The sequence below is a fragment of the Thalassophryne amazonica genome, chromosome 2 (genome assembly GCF_902500255.1).
Source record: "Thalassophryne amazonica chromosome 2, fThaAma1.1, whole genome shotgun sequence".
Classification (NCBI taxonomy): domain Eukaryota; kingdom Metazoa; phylum Chordata; class Actinopteri; order Batrachoidiformes; family Batrachoididae; genus Thalassophryne; species Thalassophryne amazonica.
Genome location: NC_047104.1, coordinates 159,866,175 through 159,891,388, shown reverse-complemented (window position 1 = coordinate 159,891,388; position 25,214 = coordinate 159,866,175). Strand labels below are relative to the sequence as shown.

Below are 25,214 nucleotides of genomic sequence, written 5' to 3'. Positions count from 1 at the left end.
GAATTTTAAATTGGAGTCTGAAATGGATGTGGAGCCAGTGCAAGGAGGAGAGGATTGGGGTTATATGTGACCTCTTAGATGACCTCGTCAGCAGCCTCGCAGCTGCATTCTGAACCGTTTGTAAGCGGTCCAAAGAGGACTTGCTAAGGCTAAAAAATAGATACAGTAATCCAAACGTGATGACATTTATTTATTTCAACACGATTGAAGCTTTTTTTTTTTTTTTTAACCTTTTTACCTCTGTGTAATTCTTCATTAGCCCGTAGCTGGATTCAGCTACCACCCTGTGATGGTTATCATACATTTTTGTCTAGGATTCTAAGTGTCGTTTTGTCACCTTACATGGTATTGATTAGGTCAGAATTGATGACTGGCTCATAGACTATAACAGTTACTGTTAAATTGAGCAGCTGTCAGTTTGACCACTTGACAGAAAAATGGACTCGTCTGTACTTCATCTTTTCCACACTTGGTCTATGGTGTGCTCCATCTGCTGGACCACACCATAGAATACCTCTGCAAGTTTACCAGACCATCGCCAACAGGACCTCACCAGCTATGGCCCAGAATGCTTACTCAAAGTGGAACAGTACCAAAAAAAAAAACACTTCAATTTTGTTGTGAACTGCTGCCATCTTCATTGTGTGCTTTTTTTTTAAAGCTTGTGACACACTGCCACCCAATCAAGACACACAATGAGATAAGAACGTTGGAGTGCACTGTGTCTGGATGTGATCCACAATGTGCTGTAGGAGAGCTCACTTCTTTGTGCATTTACTTTTCCAGTAAGGATTTCACACAAGACACTGCAGTAGGAATCGTTAGGGAGCTGATCAATGATGGCACCACTCTCTAGAAAGGTAAAGGTCACATACACACCCCAATCAGCTCCTGCTCATGTGGACAGATGAAAAAATTGAACCTAAACATCTACAGATCACACAAGGTCAAAATGAAGATGGCATTCTGGTTTCAGGACTGTTTTTGTTGTTGAATGGCACATCACATGGTAAGTCAGCTAGCAATAGCAAATTCAAAAATACAGTATGGTGCTGACACTGGACCGCTTATCTTTAAATGCATTGTTCACAGGTGGTGAGAGGATATCAGTAAAGGAGGAAATGACAATAACGCTATAAATAAATCCTATTACCCATATGGCAACATATTTAATACATGCTGTGCATTTGCTCTCTGAATATAAATTTTGTTATACTCACAGTATGAGGGTTGCAGTTTTCATTTAGCAACAGAGGCCATACATGTCATGCTGTTAAGGTTATAAAAAATGTGTGCACAAACTCTTATTGTACTCTCACAAGCAATGTAAAACCAGGTTATCCTCTGACACGACACTAGATACTGAAGCAGATGTTCAGCCATTGATTGAGAAATGTGGTAAGAACGAATTCTATTAGTCTGCAAACCCACTCGGTAGGACCAAAAAAAAAAAAAAAAAAGTAGAACAGCGGATATATTGTGGTGCCTCATACATAATGTCAATGTGGTAGCACTGTACAAGCAGAGGCACCAGTGGTACTACATGCTCTGTTGACAGTTTCAGGTAATAATTATTTGTAGCTCGGCAGCCTCAAAACAGGTCTGAACTAAATGATTCCTCACCAGTATGAATTTTTATGTGCCTGTACACACTGCTCTTTACTTTAAACCTTTTACCACACTCAGAGCAGCTAAATGGCTTCTTTCTTTTATGAATTTTTTTGTGGTTGTGGAGCTCATCCTTTTGTCCAAATCCTTTTCCACATTCAGTGCAAGCAAATGGTTTCTTTCCTGAATGAATTCTCATATGTTTGTTCAGATGATCCTTTTGTCCAAATCTTTTTCCGCATTCAGTGCAACCAAACTGTTTCTTTCCTGAATGAATTCTCATATGTTTGTTCAGATGATCCTTTTGTCCAAATCTTTTTCCGCATTCAGTGCAACCAAACTGTTTCTTTCCTGAATGAATTCTCATATGTTTGTTCAGATGATCCTTTTGTCCAAATCTTTTTCCGCATTCAGTGCAGCCAAATGGTTTCTCTCCTGTATGAATTCTCATGTGTCTGATCAGATTCCCCTTAACTCCAAATCTTTTACCACAGTGAGAGCAACCAAACAGCTTCACAGTTTCATGAATTATCATGTGCTTCTTCAGATGGCTGTTTTGTCCAAATCGTTTTCCACACTCCGTACAATCAAACGGTTTTTCTCCTGTATGAATTCTCATATGTCTGATGAGATTACCCTTGACTCCGAAATTTTTACCACATGCAAAGCAGTCAAAACTGTTCTTCCTTGTGTAATTTCTCACACGTGTGTCCAGATGGCCTTTTTGAACAGACCTTTTCTCAAACTCTGAGCAGTCCAACGATTTATCTACTAAATTAATACTCATGTGCCTGTCCAGACTGCGCTTTTGCCCAAATTTCTGACCACTTTGAAAGCAACCAAATAGTTTTTCTCTCTCTGTTTTTTCTCCTTTACGGGTTCTCATGTGTGACTTCAGATGGCCCGTTTGTCCAGTCCTTTCACTAAATTCAGAGTAGGCAAATTGGCTGTCTAGTGAATGAATTCTCATGTGCTTGTTCAGACTGCCTCTTTTCCCAAATCTTTTACCAACTAGTTTTCCTCCTGTATGAAGTTTCATATGTGTGTCCAAATAGGCTGTTAGCCTCAATCTTTTCCCAAACTCAGAGCAGTCAAGGGGTTTCTCTCTGGAATGAATTCTCATGTGCCTGCTCAGGCTGTCGGGCTTTTCAAACATTTTACCACACTCAGAACAGTTAAACTGTTTCTCACCTGTATAAACTCTCAACTGTGCATTTAGACTGTCCTTACATGCACATCTTTTACCACACACACAACAGACAAATGGTTTCATCTGTTTGCTTGAACCGTCCATTTGTCTCCACCTTTTATCATACTCAGAGGAGCCAAATGCTTTCTGATTTGGTGGTGTCATCTTGTGTCGCTTCAAATCATTCATATGTGCAAATGTACAGTTTTTCAGACAGTTTAAACTTGAGTGAATGTCTCCGGTCTGCTCCCACTCATGACTGTCATCCGTCTCGGTCTCAGAAAAATCTGAACTCCAGCAATCATTATCTGGTTGCAGACAGCTACATATAGTTGAGTTGCTAACTGGTTGTGATCTTTCACAGTCCTCTCCATCAGCTTCTGTTTTGCATGTTTGGGATTCACTTAAGATGCTGCCTACAGGCTCTGCCTCCAAGCTCTCATCAGGTTGATTTTGATGAAGCTGTGATGTCTGTATTTCTTCTTCAGCAATTTCAATCTTCACAGGAAAGAAGAACTTTGTGATATCAGCCTCCTCCAGCCAGTGAAGCTGCTGTCCCTCCTGATTAGCCCAAAGGTTCTCCTCCACTTCCTCTTTAATTTTTGTGGGCTTGGAGGACAAATGGTAGAGACTCAGATTCCATTTCAGCTGCTCAGGGAGAATCTCTTCTTTACTAACCAAGAACTGCTGCATATCTGCATGGAAGTAATTAAATTAATTTGAAATAAATAGAACATTCTTCATTCAAATGACAATAAAGCAGTAGAGAGACTGGAGTGTTACTGTGCAGACAGAAATGAACTCAACTTCGCTAGCGGTTAGCTTTCGCTAGCTATGTCGAATCCCCCCTCCCCCGCCGTTACATTTATAGCCGTTTCTTTTTTACCTGTTTAGTACTTGTTAGTTTTTCAGTGTAACTGCTGTGAATTTTAGGTCATTACTTTAATCCTGTGTAAATCTTAGGAGTGGCTAGCATTTTCGCTAGCGGCTAGCTTGCGTTAGCTAGTTCGAACCCCCCCCCACCCCGTTTCTTTAATACTTTTGTTAGTTTTTAGTGTAATTGTGAATTTTAGCTTAGTACTTTACTCATGTTTTAATCTTAGGAGTGGTTTACTCGAAGGTTTTTTTTTTTTTACTGTTCCTCAAGTCTAACACGAGGTCTGTCCACAAATTAACCGGCCTTTTTATTTTTTTCAAAAACTATATGGATTTGAATCACGTGTGATTGCATGAGCCAAGCTTGAACCTTCCAGTGCATGCGTGAGTTTTTTCACGCCTGGCGGTTGCGTCATTCGCCTGTGGGCAGGTTTTGAGTGAGCACTGGTCCACCCCCCTTGTCAAATTTTCATTGTCAGGTAAATGTCTGAACGATTTGGAGCTTTGCTGCATCAAATTTTTCCAGAAACTGTGAGAGAGCCAGGTGGAAACCATTTGGAAGATTCAGATGGCTTTCAGGGACGATTTTATAGGGATCACACAGATTAAGGAGTGTTACAGCCGGTTTAAAGACGGCCCACAGTGGCTGAGAGTGCGCCACGTTCCGAGCGGCGATCGACAGGCTCAAACGAGCAGATCATTTCCAAACTGAACGCTGTGTTGATCTGGGACATCGTCTGACTACCACAGAAATGGCAGAAGACGTGGACATTAAGACTTTTTCGGCACATTCCACTGTTACAGGAGTTTTTGTCATGGAAAGAGGAGCGGAGGAATGCGCCACCGTGCAGCGAATGGCGCGGAAAACCACAGAAATTCACGCGTTAGGACGGAGCCGCAGGCACAAAGCAATGCCGTGATGAAGCCTCACAGGACATGTTCTGGCATGTCCAGCTAATCCACAATTTCTCGGATAGTCACACGACTGAAAAGCCACCGAAAGCCGTCTGAAAGCTGTCTGAAAGCCATCTGAAACCCGTCCTGTGAGACCAACACGGAGGTGGTTTTGTGCCGCGCCATTTGCAGCATGATGGCGCATCCCTCTGCACCTCTTACCATGACAAAAACTCCTGTAACAGTGGAATGTGCTGAAAAAGTCTTGATGTCCATGTCTTCTGCCATTTCTGTGGTAGTCAGACAACGTCCCCGATCAACACAGCGTTCAGTTTGGAAATGATCTGGTCATTGTGTCGATCGCCGCTCAGAACATGGCACGCCCTCCGCCGCTGTGGGCCATCTTTAATCCGGTTGTAATGATCCTTAATCTGTGTGACGCCCAGAGTATCCTCACCAAAAGCCGTCTGAATCTTCCGAATGGTTTCCACCTGGCTGTCTCTCACAGTTCCTGGAAAAATTTGATTCAGCGCTGCTCCAATCGCTCAGCCATTTCCCTGACAATGAAAATCCGACGAGGGGGTGGACCAGTGCTCACTCAAAGCCTGCCCACAGGCGAATGACGCAACCGACAGGCGTGAAAAAACTCACGCATGTGCACGAAGGTTCAAGCTTGGCTGATGCAATCACACGTGATTCAAATCCATATAGTTTTTGAAAAAAATAAAAAGGTCACTCACAAACTCGTAGCTTAAAGCAGATAACCCGTAAGTTGGAGAGGAAATGGCGTCTCACTAATTTAGAAGATCTTCACTTAGCCTGGAAAAAGAGTCTGTTGCTCTATAAAAAAGCCCTTCGTAAAGCTAGGACATCTTTCTACTCATCACTAATTGAAGAAAATAAGAACAACCCCAGGTTTCTTTTCAGCACTGTAGCCAGGCTGACAAAGAGTCAGAGCTCTATTGAGCTGAGTATTCCATTAACTTTAACTAGTAATGACTTCATGACTTTCTTTGCTAACAAAATTTTAACTATTAGAGAAAAAATTACTCATAACCATCCCAAAGCCGTATCGTTATCTTTGGCTGCTTTCAGTGATGCCGGTATTTGGTTAGCCTCTTTCTCTCCGATTGTTCTGTCTGAGTTATTCTCATTAGTTACTTCATCCAAACCATCAACATGTTTATTAGACCCCATTCCTACCAGGCTGCTCAAGGAAGCCCTACCATTATTTAATGCTTCGATCTTAAATATGATCAATCTATCTTTGTTAGTTGGCTATGTACCACAGGCTTTTAAGGTGGCAGTAATTAAACCATTACTTAAAAAGCCATCACTTGACCCAGCTATCTTAGCTAATTATAGGCCAATCTCCAACCTTCCTTTTCTCTCAAAAATTCTTGAAAGGGTAGTTGTAAAACAGCTAACTGATCATCTGCAGAGGAATGGTCTATTTGAAGAGTTTCAGTCAGGTTTTAGAATTCATCATAGTACAGAAACAGCATTAGTGAAGGTTACAAATGATCTTCTTATGGCCTCGGACAGTGGACTCATCTCTGTGCTTGTTCTGTTAGATCTCAGTGCTGCTTTTGATACTGTTGACCATAAAATTTTATTACAGAGATTAGAGCATGCCATAGGTATTAAAGGCACTGCGCTGCGGTGGTTTGAATCATATTTGTCTAATAGATTACAATTTGTTCATGTAAATGGGGAATCTTCTTCGCAGACTAAAGTTAATTATGGAGTTCCACAAGGTTCTGTGCTAGGACCAATTTTATTCACTTTATACATGCTTCCCTTAGGCAGTATTATTAGACGGTATTGCTTAAATTTTCATTGTTACGCAGATGATACCCAGCTTTATCTATCCATGAAGCCAGAGGACACACACCAATTAGCTAAACTGCAGGATTGTCTTACAGACATAAAGACATGGATGACCTCTAATTTCCTGCTTTTAAACTCAGATAAAACTGAAGTTATTGTACTTGGCCCCACAAATCTTAGAAACATGGTGTCTAACCAGATCCTTACTCTGGATGGCATTACCCTGACCTCTAGTAATACTGTGAGAAATCTTGGAGTCATTTTTGATCAGGATATGTCATTCAAAGTGCATATTAAACAAATATGTAGGACTGCTTTTTTGCATTTACGCAATATCTCTAAAATCAGAAAGGTCTTGTCTCAGAGTGATGCTGAAAAACTAATTCATGCATTTATTTCCTCTAGGCTGGACTATTGTAATTCATTATTATCAGGTTGTCCTAAAAGTTCCCTAAAAAGCCTTCAGTTAATTCAAAATGCTGCAGCTAGAGTACTGACGGGGACTAGAAGGAGAGAGCATATCTCACCCATATTGGCCTCTCTTCATTGGCTTCCTGTTAATTCTAGAATAGAATTTAAAATTCTTCTTCTTACTTATAAGGTTTTGAATAATCAGGTCCCATCTTATCTTAGGGACCTCGTAGTACCATATTACCCCAATAGAGCGCTTCGCTCTCAGACTGCAGGCTTACTTGTAGTTCCTAGGGTTTGTAAGAGTAGAATGGGAGGCAGAGCCTTCAGCTTTCAGGCTCCTCTCCTGTGGAACCAGCTCCCAATTCAGATCAGGGAGACAGACACCCTCTCTACTTTTAAGATTAGGCTTAAAACTTTCCTTTTTGCTAAAGCTTATAGTTAGGGCTGGATCAGGTGACCCTGAACCATCCCTTAGTTATGCTGCTATAGACGTAGACTGCTGGGGGGTTCCCATGATGCACTGTTTCTTTTTCTTTTTGCTCTGTATGCACCACTCTGCATTTAATCATTAGTGATCGATCTCTGCTCCCCTCCACAGCATGTCTTTTTCCTGGTTCTCTCCCTCAGCCCCAACCAGTCCCAGCAGAAGACTGCCCCTCCCTGAGCCTGGTTCTGCTGGAGGTTTCTTCCTGTTAAAAGGGAGTTTTTCCTTCCCACTGTAGCCAAGTGCTTGCTCACAGGGGGTCGTTTTGACCGTTGGGGTTTTACATAATTATTGTATGGCCTTGCCTTACAATATAAAGCGCCTTGGGGCAACTGTTTGTTGTGATTTGGTGCTATATAAAAAAAAAATTGATTGATTGATTGATTGATGCTGTAGAAGGGAAAACAGACTAAGAAACATGACATGAGATATAGTCACACCGTTATTCATGTCGGCACAAATGATGTCAGGATGAAGCACTCAGAGGTCATAAAAATGGACATAGAGAGGACTTGTGACCTTGCCAGAAAGATGTGTCGGCATTGAGTAATAGTCTCTCGTCCCCTCCCAGGGTACTGATGAGGCGTTTAGCAGGCTGACATTGTTAAATAGGTGGCTGGCGCAATTTTGTAGACAGCAAGGCTTTAGCTTTATTGATACCTGGCCTTTGTTCTGGAGCCGCCGTGGCTTGCCAGACGGCCTCCACCCTACTGGGGAAGGCGCCGCCATCTTGTCTGCGAATATAGATAGAGCTCTACAGGGAGGGTAACATTGGGAATTTACAGCAGGCCACGGAGCAGGCGATTAGAGACCCTTCAAGGCTTATGACAAATATGGGTGTGGAATCCATTAGCTTAGCGGAGAAAAAAGTGCAGAAAATCCACTATGGTGATAGTGCAGTTAATCTGCCAGGGAGGGAAATTCAACAAGTTGAGACTGTGGCCTGCTTCCGTAGATGTGTCCATAAAAATCATAGAGGGATATGCTTTGCAAACTTAATCTCCATTACTATATTGGATGATGTTGAACTTGAGGATGGCCCAGTGGTTGTTCCAGCAATAGCAAAGATTTTGTGTCTGCTATGTACAACGGGCGTGGAATGTCTCAAACGTAAACCTACTTCTAGGCATCTTATATATGCTACTCTGGAACCATCCCTAAACCCAAACAGTTCAACTGTCAACCCCACTGAGGTCCTTAGTCTGGGTCTCATTAACGTCAGATCACTGTCCTCAAAATCATTGTTGATTAATGATTTAATTACTGATCATCACTTAGATATGATTAGGTTTTGTGAAACCTGGATTAAACCTACAGCTGTCCTCCACTTAAAAAAGGACTGCCCACCAGCATATACATTTAGTCACGTCCCTCGTGATGCGAAGCAAGGCAGGGGTGTTGCTCTTATTTATAAATCTAGGTTTAGCTTAATAGCTGTTGGGGATCACAAATATAACTCTTTTGAGCATCTGATTCTCCGCTCTGCTCTGGATATTACGCATTGACAAAGCCAGAAGAATAAAAATCAGTCGTATTACTTTGTCACTGTATATAGGCCTCCTGGCCCATATTCTGAATTCTAAGATTAATTTGGTGCATTCATCTCTAACTTGTCAACTAGTGCAGATAACATTCTGATTATTGGTGACTGTAACGTTCATATAAATAAGCCTTCTCATCCCCTCTGCAAATCATTTATGGAAATTGTGGACGGATTAGGATTTTGGCAATGCATTCAGGACTTGACACACATTAGTGGAAATACCCTGGATTTGGTTCTCGCGCGTGGTGTTGCTGTCACAAATATTGACATCATGCTTCAGTGGTCATCAGTGGTCTCTGATCACTCACTTATTACCTTTATACTTTTGCTGCCATGTTTAGTGGAACAACAACCTTATATACCAAATGCAGTGTAGAACAACACTGCATTTGGTGGTTGGCTCTCACTGCGGTATTGTATCACTTCCTGTTCCGGAGCACAGCGGTGTTTTTCTGTATCTGTTAGCTGTTTAATCTGCGCAGCTAGATTGATCTAGTTATCTAGATTACGATTTGTTTCCCAGTGTAATCTTTACGTGCCTTAACTAAAGCACTCCTTCTGCTGAATCACCTCTAAATTATTTACACATTATTCACTTTGCGTGTTTTTAGGAATCCGCTAGCTTAGCGTAGCTACTAGCTCTTAGCCGATTTAGCATGGCGGCTTCTCCTGTCTCTCCCGCACTTTTCTGCTCTGGGTGTGAAATGTTTAGTTATTCCTCGGCCTCCTTTAGCAGTAATGGTACTTGTAATAAGTGTAGCTTATTCGTAGCTTTGGAGGCCAGGCTGGGCGAATTGGAGACTCGGCTCCGCACCGTGGAAAATTCTACAGCTAGCCAGGCCCCTGTAGTCGGTGCGGACCAAGGTAGCTTAGCCGCCGTTAGTTACCCCCTGGCAGATCCCGAGCAGCCGGGAAAGCAGGCCGACTGGGTGACTGTGAGGAGGAAGCGTAGCCCTAAACAGAAGCCCCGTGTACACCGCCAACCCGTTCACATCTCTAACCGTTTTTCCCCACTCGACGACACACCCGCCGAGGATCAAACTCTGGTTATTGGCGACTCTGTTTTGAGAAATGTGAAGTTAGCGACACCAGCAACCATAGTCAATTGTCTTCCAGGGGCCAGAGCAGGCGACATTGAAGGAAATTTGAAACTGCTGGCTAAAGCTAAGCGTAAATTTGGTAAGATTGTAATTCACGTCGGCAGTAATGACACCCGGTTGCGCCAATCGGAGGTCACTAAAATTAACATTAAATCGGTGTGTAACTTTGCAAAAACAATGTCGGACTCTGTAGTTTTCTCTGGGCCCCTCCCCAATCAGACCGGGAGTGACATGTTTAGCCGCATGTTCTCCTTGAATTGCTGGCTGTCTGAGTGGTGTCCAAAAAATGAGGTGGGCTTCATAGATAATTGGCAAAGCTTCTGGGGAAAACCTGGTCTTGTTAGGAGAGACGGCATCCATCCCACTTTGGATGGAGCAGCTCTCATTTCTAGAAATCTGGCCAATTTTCTTAAATCCTCCAAACCGTGACTATCCAGGGTTGGGACCAGGAAGCAGAGTTGTAGTCTTACACACCTCTCTGCAGCTTCTCTTCCCCTGCCATCCCCTCATTACCCCATCCCCGTAGAGACGGTGCCTGCTCCCAGACTACCAATAACCAGCAAAAATCTATTTAAGCATAAAAATTCAAAAAGAAAAAATAATATAGCACCTTCAACTGCACCACAGACTAAAACAGTTAAATGTGGTCTATTAAACATTAGGTCTCTCTCTTCTAAGTCCCTGTTGGTAAATGATATAATAATTGATCAACATATTGATTTATTCTGCCTAACAGAAACCTGGTTACAGCAGGATGAATATGTTAGTTTAAATGAGTCAACACCCCCGAGTCACACTAACTGTCAGAATGCTCATAGCACGGGCCGGGGCAGAGGATTAGCAGCAATCTTCCATTCCAGCTTATTAATTAATCAAAAACCCAGACAGAGCTTTAATTCATTTGAAAGCTTGTCTCTTAGTCTTGTCCATCCAAATTGGAAGTCCCAAAAACCAGTTTTATTTGTTATTATCTATCGTCCACCTGGTCATTACTGTGAGTTTCTCTGTGAATTTTCAGACCTTTTGTCTGACTTAGTGCTTAGCTCAGATAAGATAATTATAGTGGGCGATTTTAACATCCACACAGATGCTGAGAATGACAGCCTCAACACTGCATTTAATCTATTATTAGACTCTATTGGCTTTGCTCAAAAAGTAAATGAGTCCACCCACCACTTTAATCATATCTTAGATCTTGTTCTGACTTATGGTATGGAAATAGAAGACTTAACAGTATTCCCTGAAAACTCCCTTCTGTCTGATCATTTCTTAATAACATTTACATTTACTCTGATGGACTACCCAGCAGTGGGGAATAAGTTTCATTACACTAGAAGTCTTTCAGAAAGCGCTGTAACTAGGTTTAAGGATATGATTCCTTCTTTATGTTCTCTAATGCCATATACCAACACAGTGCAGAGTAGCTACCTAAACTCTGTAAGGGAGATAGAGTATCTCGTCAATAGTTTTACATCCTCATTGAAGACAACTTTGGATGCTGTAGCTCCTCTGAAAAAGAGAGCTTTAAATCAGAAGTGTCTGACTCCGTGGTATAACTCACAAACTCGTAGCTTAAAGCAGATAACCCGTAAGTTGGAGAGGAAATGGCGTCTCACTAATTTAGAAGATCTTCACTTAGCCTGGAAAAAGCGTCTGTTGCTCTATAAAAAAGCCCTCCGTAAAGCTAGGACATCTTACTACTCATCACTAATTGAAGAAAATAAGAACAACCCCAGGTTTCTTTTCAGCACTGTAGCCAGGCTGACAAAGAGTCAGAGCTCTATTGAGCTGAGTATTCCATTAACTTTAACTAGTAATGACTTCATGACTTTCTTTGCTAACAAAATTTTAACTATTAGAGAAAAAATTACTCATAACCATCCCAAAGACGTATCGTTATCTTTGGCTGCTTTCAGTGATGCCGGTATTTGGCTAGACTCTTTCTCTCCGATTGTTCTGTCTGAGTTATTTTCATTAGTTACTTCATCCAAACCATCAACATGTTTATTAGACCCCATTCCTACCAGGCTGCTCAAGGAAGCCCTACCATTATTTAATGCTTCGATCTTAAATATGATCAATCTATCTTTGTTAGTTGGCTATGTACCACAGGCTTTTAAGGTGGCAGTAATTAAACCATTACTTAAAAAGCCATCACTTGACCCAGCTATCTTAGCTAATTATAGGCCAATCTCCAACCTTCCTTTTCTCTCAAAAATTCTTGAAAGGGTAGTTGTAAAACAGCTAACTGATCATCTGCAGAGGAATGGTCTATTTGAAGAGTTTCAGTCAGGTTTTAGAATTCATCATAGTACAGAAACAGCATTAGTGAAGGTTACAAATGATCTTCTTATGGCCTCAGACAGTGGACTCATCTCTGTACTTGTTCTGTTAGACCTCAGTGCTGCTTTTGATACTGTTGACCATAAAATTTTATTACAGAGATTAGAGCATGCCATAGGTATTAAAGGCACTGCGCTGCGGTGGTTTGAATCATATTTGTCTAATAGATTACAATTTGTTCATGTAAATGGGGAATCTTCTTCACAGACTAAAGTTAATTATGGAGTTCCACAAGGTTCTGTGCTAGGACCAATTTTATTCACTTTATACATGCTTCCCTTAGGCAGTATTATTAGACGGTATTGCTTAAATTTTCATTGTTACGCAGATGATACCCAGCTTTATCTATCCATGAAGCCAGAGGACACACACCAATTAGCTAAACTGCAGGATTGTCTTACAGACATAAAGACATGGATGACCTCTAATTTCCTGCTTTTAAACTCAGATAAAACTGAAGTTATTGTACTTGGCCCCACAAATCTTAGAAACATGGTGTCTAACCAGATCCTTACTCTGGATGGCATTACCCTGACCTCTAGTAATACTGTGAGAAATCTTGGAGTCATTTTTAATCAGGATATGTCATTCAAAGCGCATATTAAACAAATATGTAGGACTGCTTTTTTGCATTTACGCAATATCTCTAAAATCAGAAAGGTCTTGTCTCAGAGTGATGCTGAAAAACTAATTCATGCATTTATTTCCTCTAGGCTGGACTATTGTAATTCATTATTATCAGGTTGTCCTAAAAGTTCCCTAAAAAGCCTTCAGTTAATTCAAAATGCTGCAGCTAGAGTACTGACGGGGACTAGAAGGAGAGAGCATATCTCACCCATATTGGCCTCTCTTCATTGGCTTCTTGTTAATTCTAGAATAGAATTTAAAATTCTTCTTCTTACTTATAAGGTTTTGAATAATCAGGTCCCATCTTATCTTAGGGACCTCGTAGTACCATATCACCCCAATAGAGCGCTTCGCTCTCAGACTGCAGGCTTACTTGTAGTTCCTAGGGTTTGTAAGAGTAGAATGGGAGGCAGAGCCTTCAGCTTTCAGGCTCCTCTCCTGTGGAACCAGCTCCCAATTCAGATCAGGGAGACAGACACCCTCTCTACTTTTAAGATTAGGCTTAAAACTTTCCTTTTTGCTAAAGCTTATAGTTAGGGCTGGATCAGGTGACCCTGAACCATCCCTTAGTTATGCTGCTATAGACGTAGACTGCTGGGGGGTTCCCATGATGCACTGTTTCTTTCTCTTTTTGCTCTGTATGCACCACTCTGCATTTAATCATTAGTGATCGATCTCTGCTCCCCTCCACAGCATGTCTTTTTCCTGGTTCTCTCCCTCAGCCCCAACCAGTCCCAGCAGAAGACTGCCCCTCCCTGAGCCTGGTTCTGCTGGAGGTTTCTTCCTGTTAAAAGGGAGTTTTTCCTTCCCACTGTAGCCAAGTGCTTGCTCACAGGGGGTCGTTTTGACCGTTGGGGTTTTACATAATTATTGTATGGCCTTGCCTTACAATATAAAGCGCCTTGGGGCAACTGTTTGTTGTGATTTGGCGCTATATAAAAAAATTGATTGAATTGATTGAATATATCACTGCGGCGATGCATCAACTCCTCAACTAAGACTGAATTTGAAGCTAGCCTACCTGATGTCTTAGCCTCATTTTTGACAAATACCCAGTCAGTAGACAGTCTTGTGGATAGTTTAAACTCAGTGCTCAAAACTACACTCGACATGACTGCACCACCTGTGTTAAAACCGTGATCCCCCAAAACACAGTCACCTTGGTTTAATGATTACCTGCGTGACCTCAAGTATAAGGCTAGAGGTCTAGAACGGAATTGGCGTCGTTCAAAATTAGAAGTATTCCACCTTGCGTGGCGTGATGCTATCTTAGACTATAAGCATGCATTACTGGCTACAAAGTGGACCTATTACTCTGATTTGATCAACAAAAACAAGCATAACTCAAAGTTGTTGTTCAACACAGTGGCAACACTTATTCATGGACAACCACCTGTAGTTCGCTCTCCTTTTACAGCACAAGATTTCCTGGATTACTTTGGGAAGAAAATAGAAGACATCAGGTGAAACATATCTCGGCATGCCTTAATCCAGCCACGACACCCTGCTATTGAGGTGGGCGCCATTACTGAGGTATTACCTGGATTTACAGAATTTGACAGTATCTCACTAGACATGCTGACAAAACTTGTAACGTCAACAAAAAGCACAACCTGTTTATTTGATCCTATACCAACAAAACTGTTTAAGGACCTGTGGCCCACTCTTGAACTGAATGTGCTGGAAATGATTTATCTCTCATTTACTTCTGGATCTGTTCCTAAATGTTTCAAATCTGCAGTGATTAAACCATTACTTAAGAAACCTAATCTTGACCCTAGTGTATTGAAAAACTATCGGCCGATATCAAATCTATCATTTTTCTCTAAAATTCTGGAAGAAGTGGTGTCACGGCAGCTCGTAGACTATCTTACTGAGAATAATCTCTTTGAGCCACTGCAGTCTGCTTTTAGAAAATATCATTCCACAGAGACAGTTCTCACTAAAATGGTGAATGATCTTCTGCTTGCAATGGATTCAGACACCACTACGGTTCTGTTGCTGTTAGATCTCAATGCTGCATTTGATACAGTGGATCATCATATTCTACTTGATAGGCTGGAAAATCATTTTGGGATTACTGGGAGTGCCCTTGCATGGCTGACGTCATACTTGACCAGTCGTTCTCACTGTGTTTTGTACAGTAACACTACCTCTAACCTTAGTGACATGAAATTTGGGGTTCCACAGGGGTCTGTCTTAGGCCCCCTGCTTTTCTCCCTTTATATAGCATCCCTTGGGCACATACTGCGGCATTTTTGGATTACCTTTCACTGCTATGCTGATGATACTCAGTTATATATGCCGATCACTGCTGGTCTCGTTCGCATAAAATCCTGAGAAGATTGCCTTGCATCAGTGAAAAGTTGGATGTCAAGAAACTTCCTACTTTTAAACTCTAAGACTGAAATGATGGTTCTTGGTCCAGTGAGACATCAGCATCAATTTGACCAGCTAACGTTTAACCTAGGCTCGTGTGTCATACTTCACACTGAAAAAGTGAGGAACCTTGGGGTAATTTTGGATCCTACATTGTCCTTTGACCTCCACATTAGAAATATTACGAGGACTGCTTTCTTCCACCTGTGAAATATAGCAAAGATTCGTCCCATCTTATCTATGGCTGATGCTGAGACCCTGATCCATGTGTTTATCTCTTCTAGATTGGACTACTGCAATGTTCTATTTTCTGGTTTACCACAGTCCAGCATTAGGGCTCTCCAATTGGTTCAAAATGCTGCTGCCAGACTTTTGACACAAAGCAGAAAGTTTGACCACATTACACCCATTTTGGCGTCTCTTCACTGGCTTTCTGTTCCCGTTAGATCAGATTTTAAGATTCTGCTACTAGCCTATAAAACTGTTCATGGACTGGCACCTCCCTACCTAGCTAACTTAATTTAACCCTACGTACCGGCCCAGGCTTTGCGTTCTCAGGATGCAGGATTACTAGGGTGAATAAAAAGTCTATGGGTCACAGAACTATCTCTTATCGTGCCACTGTTCTGTGGAATGATCTCCCTGCATCAATAAAACAATCAGATTCTGTGGAGATTTTCAAGTCCAGACTTAAGACACACTTATTTTCCCTTTCATATGGCTAGCATACTGGCATAGTATGTTACTATGCTTTTTCTCTTTTCAGTCATTTTACTTCACTGGCTTCCTGTCCCAGTGACATCAGATTTTAAGGTTCTGTTACTAGTCTATAAAATTGTTCACGGACTGGCACCTCCCTACTTAGCTCACCTAATTAAACCCTACGTACCGGCCCGGGCTTTGTGTTCTCAGGGTGCAGGACTACTTAGTGTCCATAGGGTGAATAAGAAGTCCACGGGTCACAGAGCTTTCCCTTAGCGTGCCCCTGTTCTGTGGAATGATCTAACTGCGTCAATAAAAGAGATTCTGTGGAGACTTTCAAGTCCAGAAATAAGACGCACTTATTTTCCCTTTCATATGGCTAGCATACTCGTATAGATTTGTTTTTATGCCTTTGACTCTTAATTAATTTTATTAGGAAACTGAGTGTGCCACAGCCTCAACTTTACCTAAATACTTTGTCTTTTAGTGAAGCTTAGGGCTAGTGGCCGGCGATCACCTTAATACGAGGTCTGTTAGAAAAGTATTGGATCTTTTTTATTTTTTTGTAATAACCTTATGGATTTGGATCACGTGTGATTGCATCAGCCAAGCTTGAACCTTTGTGCACATGCGTGAGCACGCTTTGTGGGAGGAGTGGTCCAAGCACCCTCGGCTGATTTTCATTGTCAGGAAAATGGCCGAGCGACTGCTGCTTTGCTGCATCAAAAGTTTTTCAGAAACTGTGAGAGACAGCCAGGTGGAAACCATTCGTAAACTTCAGATGGCTTTTGGTGAAGATCTTATGGGCATCACACAGATTAAGGAGCATTACAACCGGATTAAAGACGGCCCACAGCGGCTGAGGGCGCACCGCGCTTCGAGCAGCCATCGACAGGCTGAAAAGACCAGATCATTTCCAAAGTGAAGGCTGTGTTGATCCGGGACGTCGTCTGACTACCAGAGAAATGGCAAGACAGCTGGACATAGCACTTTTTCAGCACATTACACTGGTACAGGAGATTTTGTAATGTAAGACGTGCGGTGGAATTCGCGCGTCAGGACGGAGCCGCTGATGGCACAGAACAAAAAGCACCTCCGTGTTGGAAGTCTCACGGGACATGCCCAGCTCTTCCACCATTCGGAAGATTCAGACGGCTTTGGGTGGCTTTTCAGTTGAGTGAGTGTCCGAGAAATTGTCGAAGAGCTGAGCATGTCACAACATGTCCTGTGAGACCAACACGGAGGTGCTTTCGTTCCGCGCCATTAGCGGCTCCATGGCGAATTCCTCCGCTCCTGTTTTCATGACAAAATCTCCTTTAACAGTGGAATGTGCCAGGAAAGGGCTATGTCCACCTTTTCTGCCATTTCTGTAGTAGTCAGACAACATCCCGGATCAACACAGCATTCAGTTTGGAAATGATCTGGTCGTTCGCCGCTCGGAGCACGGCGCACCCTCCGCCATTGTGCGCCGTCTTTAAACCGGCTGTAATCTGTGTGATGCCCATAAAATCGTCCCTGAAAGCCATCTGAATTTTCCAAATGGTTTCCACCTGGCTGTCTCTCACAGTTTCTGGAAAAATTTGATGCAGCGCTGCGCAAGCCATTCAGACATTTTCCTCACAATGAAAATCCGCCGAGGGGGGAGGACCAGCGCTCAGAGGCGAATGACAACCGACAGGCGTGAAAAAACTCACGCATGCGTACGAAGGTTCAAGCTTGGCTGATGCAATCACATGTGATTCAAATCCATATGGTTTTTGCAAAAAATAAAAAGGTCCGATACTTTTCTAACAGACCTCGTATTTCTTGTTTTTTTTTTTCTTGTTTTAATGCTGACAAATTATATTGTATTTCTTGTCTTTCTGATGCCTGATTCTGTTTTTTTCTGTCTGTTTAAGGTGCAGCTCCATCCAGAGATGGGAAATGTATTTGTGCTGGAGACCCTCCTGTCCTGTGCACCAACAGCATTTCTGCATTTCTTATATATTAATTTTGTGAATTGTTCTGTAATTTGTTTCTGTATCATGGCCCAAGCAGAGGGTCACCCCTTTGAGTCTGGTCTGCTTGAGGTTTCTTCCTCAGAGGGAGGTTTTTCTTACCACTGTCTCCTGTGTTCTTGCTCTGGGGGTTAGTAAGGTTAGACCTTACTTGTGTGAAGTGCCTTGAGGCAACTCTGTTGTGATTTGGTGCTATTTAAACTAAAATAAACTGAAATTGAAATTACATTGCTTCACTGGCTCTATGTATATGCCAGAGTAGAATTTAAGGTTTGTTAGTCAACATGCAAAATACAAAATAGTTCTGTGCCACTGTAAAGTGTGTGTGTGTGTGTGTGGGGCGCCTTACTTCTCACCTTGAGTTTTGATCTTTCAAGATACGACAGTAGCAGTGTTACTGCAGTATTGCTGGTCTCAACTTGCCTTTTTTGCTCTGACAAAGAAAAAGAGTGCAAAATGTTCAGCCCACAGCTACATGACCAAAATGCTGGGTGTTGTCAAACTAAGAACAGAGTAGTTTCAACAAGCCAAGATATTTTATGGTGAGTATAAAAGTTTAGATGGAGATGCTGACAAAACTATTTATGAAATATTTTGCTGCTGGCCAAAGCTTTAGCAGATATAACATCTGAGAAATGGGAAGAAAAAAGTCAAATTATAGGCCAATCTCTTTGTTACCACAGTTTTATAAAATTCTGGAAAAAATATTTGTAAAGAGGTTGAACGATTTTATAGAAAAACATCACGTACTTTGCGAACAGCAGTATGGTTACAGAAAAAAAAAAAATCAAACAACTTCTTTGGCTTTAATAGACTTTGTGGAACAAGTTACAAATGCAATAGTGAAGAAGCAATACACTGTTGGGTTTTTTTTTTTTTTTTTTTTTGATTTACGGAAACATTTGATACTATTGATACTATTAATTCATATTATTGTAAAAATTACAGATGTGTGGTATTGGAGGACTGGCCTTTAACTGGATAGCTAGCTATTTACGTAATAGGTATCAGTGTGTTCATCTTGGTGGGATAAAATTGGAATTTTTGAGGATTACGTGTGGGGTGCCCCAGGGGTCAGTCCTCAGGCCATTATTGTTTTTGTTGTATATTAATGATATAGGTTTGGTTTCTAAGTCTTTGAGTTGTATTTTGTTTACTGATGATACAACTGTGATTGGTAGTGGAGACAATTTGAGACAGCTCTTGAACTTGGTGGAGAGGGAGCTGCAAAAATTTAAATATTGGTTTGACTAATAAATTATCACTTAATTTCAGTAAAACTGAGTCCATTGTATTTGGAAATAAGCCTTGAAATTTAAGCAGTAAATTATCGTTGAATGGCACTGAAATTGAAACTCAACAAAAACTCCAAGAAATTTGGTTTAAGCTCAGTTGGAAAACTCATAAAACATATTGAGTACAAAATATCAAAAGTTATTGCTATCTTGTATAAGGTACAATACTTTCTCCCCCAACATCTGTTGGTTTCATTGTATCACTCATTACTTGTCCCTTATAGGACTTATTGCATTGAAGTTGGGGAAATACATATAAAACAAATACTAATCTAATATTTCTGTTACCAAAAAAAAAAAAAAAAGCTATAAGAGTGATAAGTAAAAAAACGTATCGTGAACCAACAAATTCATTGTTTGTTCGTCTTCAGTTTTTGAAATTTTATGACTTGGTTGATTATTTTACAATACAGATAATGTATAAAGTTAAAAATGGACTCTTGCCTCATCATGTCCAGGAGCTGTTTAAAATGAGAGAGTCCAGTTATAATTTGCGTGGAACTTTGGTATTTGATAAAAGAAAGATTCAAACTACTGCTAAAAGTAATTTTGTGTGTTAGAGTGTGGAATGATTGTTTGGATTGTATTAAAGTATCTAGTACATTGGCTTATTTTGACAGACTGTATAAAAATATATTAACTTGTTACAGTTTGAGTAATTAAGTAAACTGCCTGTGTGGCTATTTTTTGTTTGTCTGCTATATTACAGTTTGTTCATGTAAATGGGGAATCTTCTTCACAGACTAAAGTTAATTATGGAGTTCCACAAGGTTCTGTGCTAGGACCAATTTTATTCACTTTATACATGCTTCCCTTGGGCAGTATTATTAGACGGTATTGCTTAAATTTTCATTGTTACGCAGATGATACCCAGCTTTATCTATCCATGAAGCCAGAGGATACGCACCAATTAGCTAAACTGCAGGATTGTCTTACAGACATAAAGACATGGATGACCTCTAATTTCCTGCTTTTAAACTCAGATAAAACTGAAGTTATTGTACTTGGCCCCACAAATCTTAGAAGCATGGTGTCTAACCAGATCGTTACTCTGGATGGCATTTCCCTGATCTCTAGTAATACTGTGAGAAATCTTGGAGTTATTTTTGATCAGGATATGTCATTCAAAGCGCATATTAAACAAATATGTAGGACTGCCTTTTTGCATTTACGCAATATCTCTAAAATCAGAAAGGTCTTGTCTCAGAGTGATGCTGAAAAACTAATTCATGCATTTGTTTCCTCTAGGCTGGACTATTGTAATTCATTATTATCAGGTTGTCCTAAAAGTTCCCTAAAAAGCCTTCAGTTGGTTCAGAATGCTGCAGCTAGAGTACTGACGGGGACTAGCAGGAGAGAGCATATCTCACCCGTGTTGGCCTCCCTTCATTGGCTTCCTGTTAATGCTAGAATAGAATTTAAAATTCTTCTTCTTACTTATAAGGTTTTGAATAATCAGGTCCCATCTTATCTTAGGGACCTCATAGTACCATATTACCCCATTAGAGCGCTTCGCTCTCAGACTGCGGGCTTACTTGTAGTTCCTAGGGTTTGTAAGAGTAGAATGGGAGGCAGAGCCTTCAGCTTTCAGGCTCCTCTCCTGTGGAACCAGCTCCCAATTCAGATCAGGGAGACAGATACCCTCTCTACTTTTAAGATTAGGCTTAAAACTTTCCTTTTCGCTAAGGCTTATAGTTAGGGCTGGATCGGGTGACCCTGGACCATCCCTTGGTTATGTTGCTTTAGACGTAGACTGTGTTTCATAATTATTGTATGGCCTTGCCTTGCAATGTGGAGCGCCTTGGGGCAACTGTTTGTTGTGATTTGGCGCTATACAAGAAAAAAGTTGATTGATTGATTGATATATTACTTCATTTGTTTTACTGCGTTACATTACTGACTGGTATTTGTTTTTGTGTTTATTTTTTGTTTGTACACAGAAACTGATGTACGTGGTGGGCGTTTAGAAGCTTCTGTCCACACCCTTTCAGCAGCACTAAATTGGTAAATTGAGTTTTGTTCTGTATGTTTTAATTTTTGTTTTCTCTTGTTTTGTAAATGAGAGATTCTGTTTGTGCATGCTGAATAAACCATTCATTTATTCATTTATTCGTGGACTCAGACCACAGCACACTTTTCCACTTTGTGTCTGTCCATTTCAAATGACCTCGGGTCCAGAGAAGGCAGCAGTGTTTCTGAATGTTGTTGATCTTTGGCTTTCACTTTCCATGGTAGAGTTTTAACTTGCACTTGTAGACGTAGTGACAAACTGTGTTAACCGACAATGGTTTTCTGAAGTGTTCCTGAGCCCACACGGTGAGATCCTTTACACAATGATGTCAGTTTTTAATGCAGTGCCACCTGAGGGATCAAAGGTCACGGGCATTCAATGTTGGTTTCTGGCCTTGCTGCTTACATGTAGAAAGTTCTCCAGATTCTCTGAATATTTTGATTATATTATGGACTGTAGATGATGGAATCCCTAAATTACTTGCAATTAAACGTTGAGAAACATTGTTCTTGAACTGTTGGACTATTGTTTCCACACAGTTGTTCACAAAGTGGTGATACTCGCCATTAAACGTTGAGAAACATTGTTCTTGAACTGTTGGACTATTTTTTCCACACAGTTGTTCACAAAGTGGTGATACTCGCCCCATCTTTGCTTGTGAATAGCTGAGACTTTTGGGGATGCTCCTTTTATACCCAATCATGACACACACCTGTTTCCAATAAACCTGTTTACCTGTGGAATGTTCCAAACAGGTGTTCACTGAGCACTGATCAACTTTCCCAGTCTTTTGTTGCCCCTGTCCCAGCTTTTTTGAAATGTGTTGCAGGCAACCATTTCATAATGGTAAATAGCGCTTTTCAATCTGCATCAGATGCTCACATCTTATGCCTCACATTCAACCCGATGTCAGGGTACTGCCATACAAGATGCTCACTACACATCGGGAGGTGTATTGAAGGCCCTTAGTGATTTTCCAGTCAGACGGGGATTTGAACCAGTGATCTTCTGGACTCGAGCCCAACACCTTAACCACTAGACCATCACCTCCCCTATAATGAGCAAGTATTTGCACAAAAACAAAGAAGTCTATCAGTTTGAACATTAAATATCGTCTTTGTGGTGCATTCAACTGAATATAGGTTGAAGAGGATTTGAAAATCATTGTATTCTGTTTTTATTTACATTTCACACAACGTCCCAATTAAATTGAAATTGGGGTTGTTGATATGATACCCCTCTTCTTTCGGCTGCTCCCATTAGGGGGCGGCACAACAGATCAATCGTCTCCTTGTCCTCTGTATCTTCTTCTGTCACACAAACCACCTGCATGTCCTCCCTCAGCACACCCATAAACCTCCTCTTTGTCCTCCCTCTTCTCCTCCTGCCTGGTGGCTCCATCCTCAGCATCCTTCTCCCTATATACCCTGGGTTAAAGCAATAAATTTTCATCTGACTGAAATTTTTCCTGGCAAAAATCAATGCCAGCAATTCTCTAAAATGTGGAGTAGTGGGGGCACACACTCTTTTTTTCCTCAGTAAGTACAATAAACACATTATACAGTATACAAATCTATTCTAAATAGCCTCTAAGGAGAGACAGACAAAGCATAAAAAGAATGCAAAACCTGAACATAAAGGTACATAAAAGGGTGGTGGGGGGCAGGGTGTAGTCTTGATTGTGGGCGGTTTGGGGGTGCTCCCCCAGAACATTTTTTAAAGACCAACTCAAATTTTGTGTATTCTGGTGAATTTTAATGGGTATGAAGCCCTCTGAAACAAATAAAACTCACTTCAAACTGAAGTTAAAAACATTCTATTGATAATGGGGGGGTCTGGGGGTGCTCCCCCAGAATTTTTTTTAAAAGAGGAAGTCAAATTTTGTATATTTTGGAGAATTTTGATGGGTATGAAGTCTCCTGAAACAAAGAAAACTCACTTCAAACTGTCAAGTAAAAATTCTTTGTCTTTAACTTTAACTAGTAATGACTTCATGACTTTCTTTGCTAATAGAATTTTAACTATTAGAGAAAAAATTACTCATAACCATCCCAAAGACATATCGTTATCTTTGGCTGCTTTCAGTGATGCCGGTATTTGGTTAGACTCTTTCTCTCCGATTGTTCTGTCTGAGTTATTTTCATTAGTTACTTCCTCCAAACCATCAACATGTTTATTAGACCCCATTCCTACCAGGCTGCTCAAGGAAGCCCTACCATTATTTAATGCTTCGATCTTAAATATGATCAATCTATCTTTATTAGTTGGCTATGTACCACAGGCTTTTAAGGTGGCAGTAATTAAACCATTACTTAAAAAGCCATCACTTGACCCAGCTATCTTAGCTAATTATAGGCCAATCTCCAACCTTCCTTTTCTCTCAAAAATTCTTGAAAGGGTAGTTGTAAAACAGCTAACTGATCATCTGCAGAGGAATGGTCTATTTGAAGAGTTTCAGTCAGGTTTTAGAATTCATCATAGTACAGAAACAGCATTAGTGAAGGTTACAAATGATCATCTTATGGCCTCAGACAGTGGACTCATCTCTGTGCTAGTTCTGTTAGACCTCAGTGCTGCTTTTGATACTGTTGACCATAAAATTTTATTACAGAGATTAGAGCATGCCATAGGTATTAAAGGCACTGCGCTGCAGTGGTTTGAATCATATTTAGCTAATAGATTACAATTTGTTCATGTAAATGGGGAATCTTCTTCACAGACTAAGGTTAATTATGGAGTTCCACAAGGTTCTGTGCTAGGACCAATTTTATTCACTTTATACATGCTTCCCTTAGGCAGTATTATTAGACAGCATTGCTTAAATTTTCATTGTTACGCAGATGATACCCAGCTTTATCTATCCATGAAGCCAGAGGACACACACCAATTAGCTAAACTGCAGGATTGTCTTACAGACATAAAGACATGGATGACCTCTAATTTCCTGCTTTTAAACTCAGATAAAACTGAAGTTATTGTACTTGGCCCCACAAATCTTAGAAACATGGTGTCTAACCAGATCCTTACTCTGGATGGCATTACCCTGACCTCTAGTAATACTGTGAGAAATCTTGGAATTATTTTTGATCAGGATATGTCATTCAATGCGCATATTAAACAAATATGTAGGACTGCTTTTTTTGCATTTGCGCAATATCGCTAAAATTAGAAAGGTCTTGTCTCAGAGTGATGCTGAAAAACTAATTCATGCATTTATTTCCTCTAGGCTGGACTATTGTAATTCATTATTATCAGGTTGTCCTAAAAGTTCCCTGAAAAGCCTTCAGTTAATTCAAAATGCTGCAGCTAGAGTACTGACGGGGACTAGAAGGAGAGAGCATATCTCACCCATATTGGCCTCTCTTCATTGGCTTCCTGTTAATTCTAGAATAGAATTTAAAATTCTTCTTCTTACTTATAAGTTTTGAATAATCAGGTCCCATCTTATCTTAGGGACCTCGTAGTACCATATCACCCCAATAGAGCGCTTCGCTCTCAGACTGCAGGCTTACTTGTAGTTCCTAGGGTTTGTAAGGGTAGAATGGGAGGCAGAGCCTTCAGCTTTCAGGCTCCTCTCCTGTGGAACCAGCTCCCAATTCAGATCAGGGAGACAGACACCCTCTCTACTTTTAAGATTAGGCTTAAAACGTTCCTTTTTGCTAAAGCTTATAGTTAGGGCTGGATCAGGTGACCCTGAACCATCCCTTAGTTATGCTGCTATAGACTTAGACTGCTGGGGAGTTCCCATGATGCACTGAGTGTTTCTTTCTCTTTTTGCTCTGTATGCACCACTCTGCATTTAATCATCAGTGATTGATCTCTGCTCCCCTCCACAGCATGTCTTTTTCCTGGTTCTCTCCCTCAGCCCCAACCAGTACCAGCAGAAGACTGCCCCTCCCTGAGCCTGGTTCTGCTGGAGGTT

General features: G+C 41.0%; 1 protein-coding gene across 3 annotated transcripts in view; it reads right to left on the bottom strand.

The window, feature by feature from the left end:
- Positions 1-245: 245 nt before the first annotated feature.
- Positions 246-25,214, bottom strand: part of LOC117501342 (gastrula zinc finger protein XlCGF57.1-like) — a 45,132-nt gene continuing 20,163 nt past the window's right edge. Inside the window, exons 2-4 of one of the 3 annotated variants that reach the window (XM_034160212.1) lie at positions 18,343-18,419; positions 2,815-3,492; positions 246-2,730 (exon numbers count right to left, since the gene is read on the bottom strand). In XM_034160212.1, coding sequence (XP_034016103.1) covers positions 1,592-2,730; positions 2,815-3,490 — 1,815 coding nt within the window. In that variant the 5' untranslated portion in view covers positions 3,491-3,492; positions 18,343-18,419 and the 3' untranslated portion in view covers positions 246-1,591. Of the gene's footprint in view, positions 3,493-18,335; positions 18,420-25,214 lie in introns of all 3 variants that reach the window. The other 2 variants (XM_034160205.1, XM_034160199.1) reach the window with 2 other exon arrangements.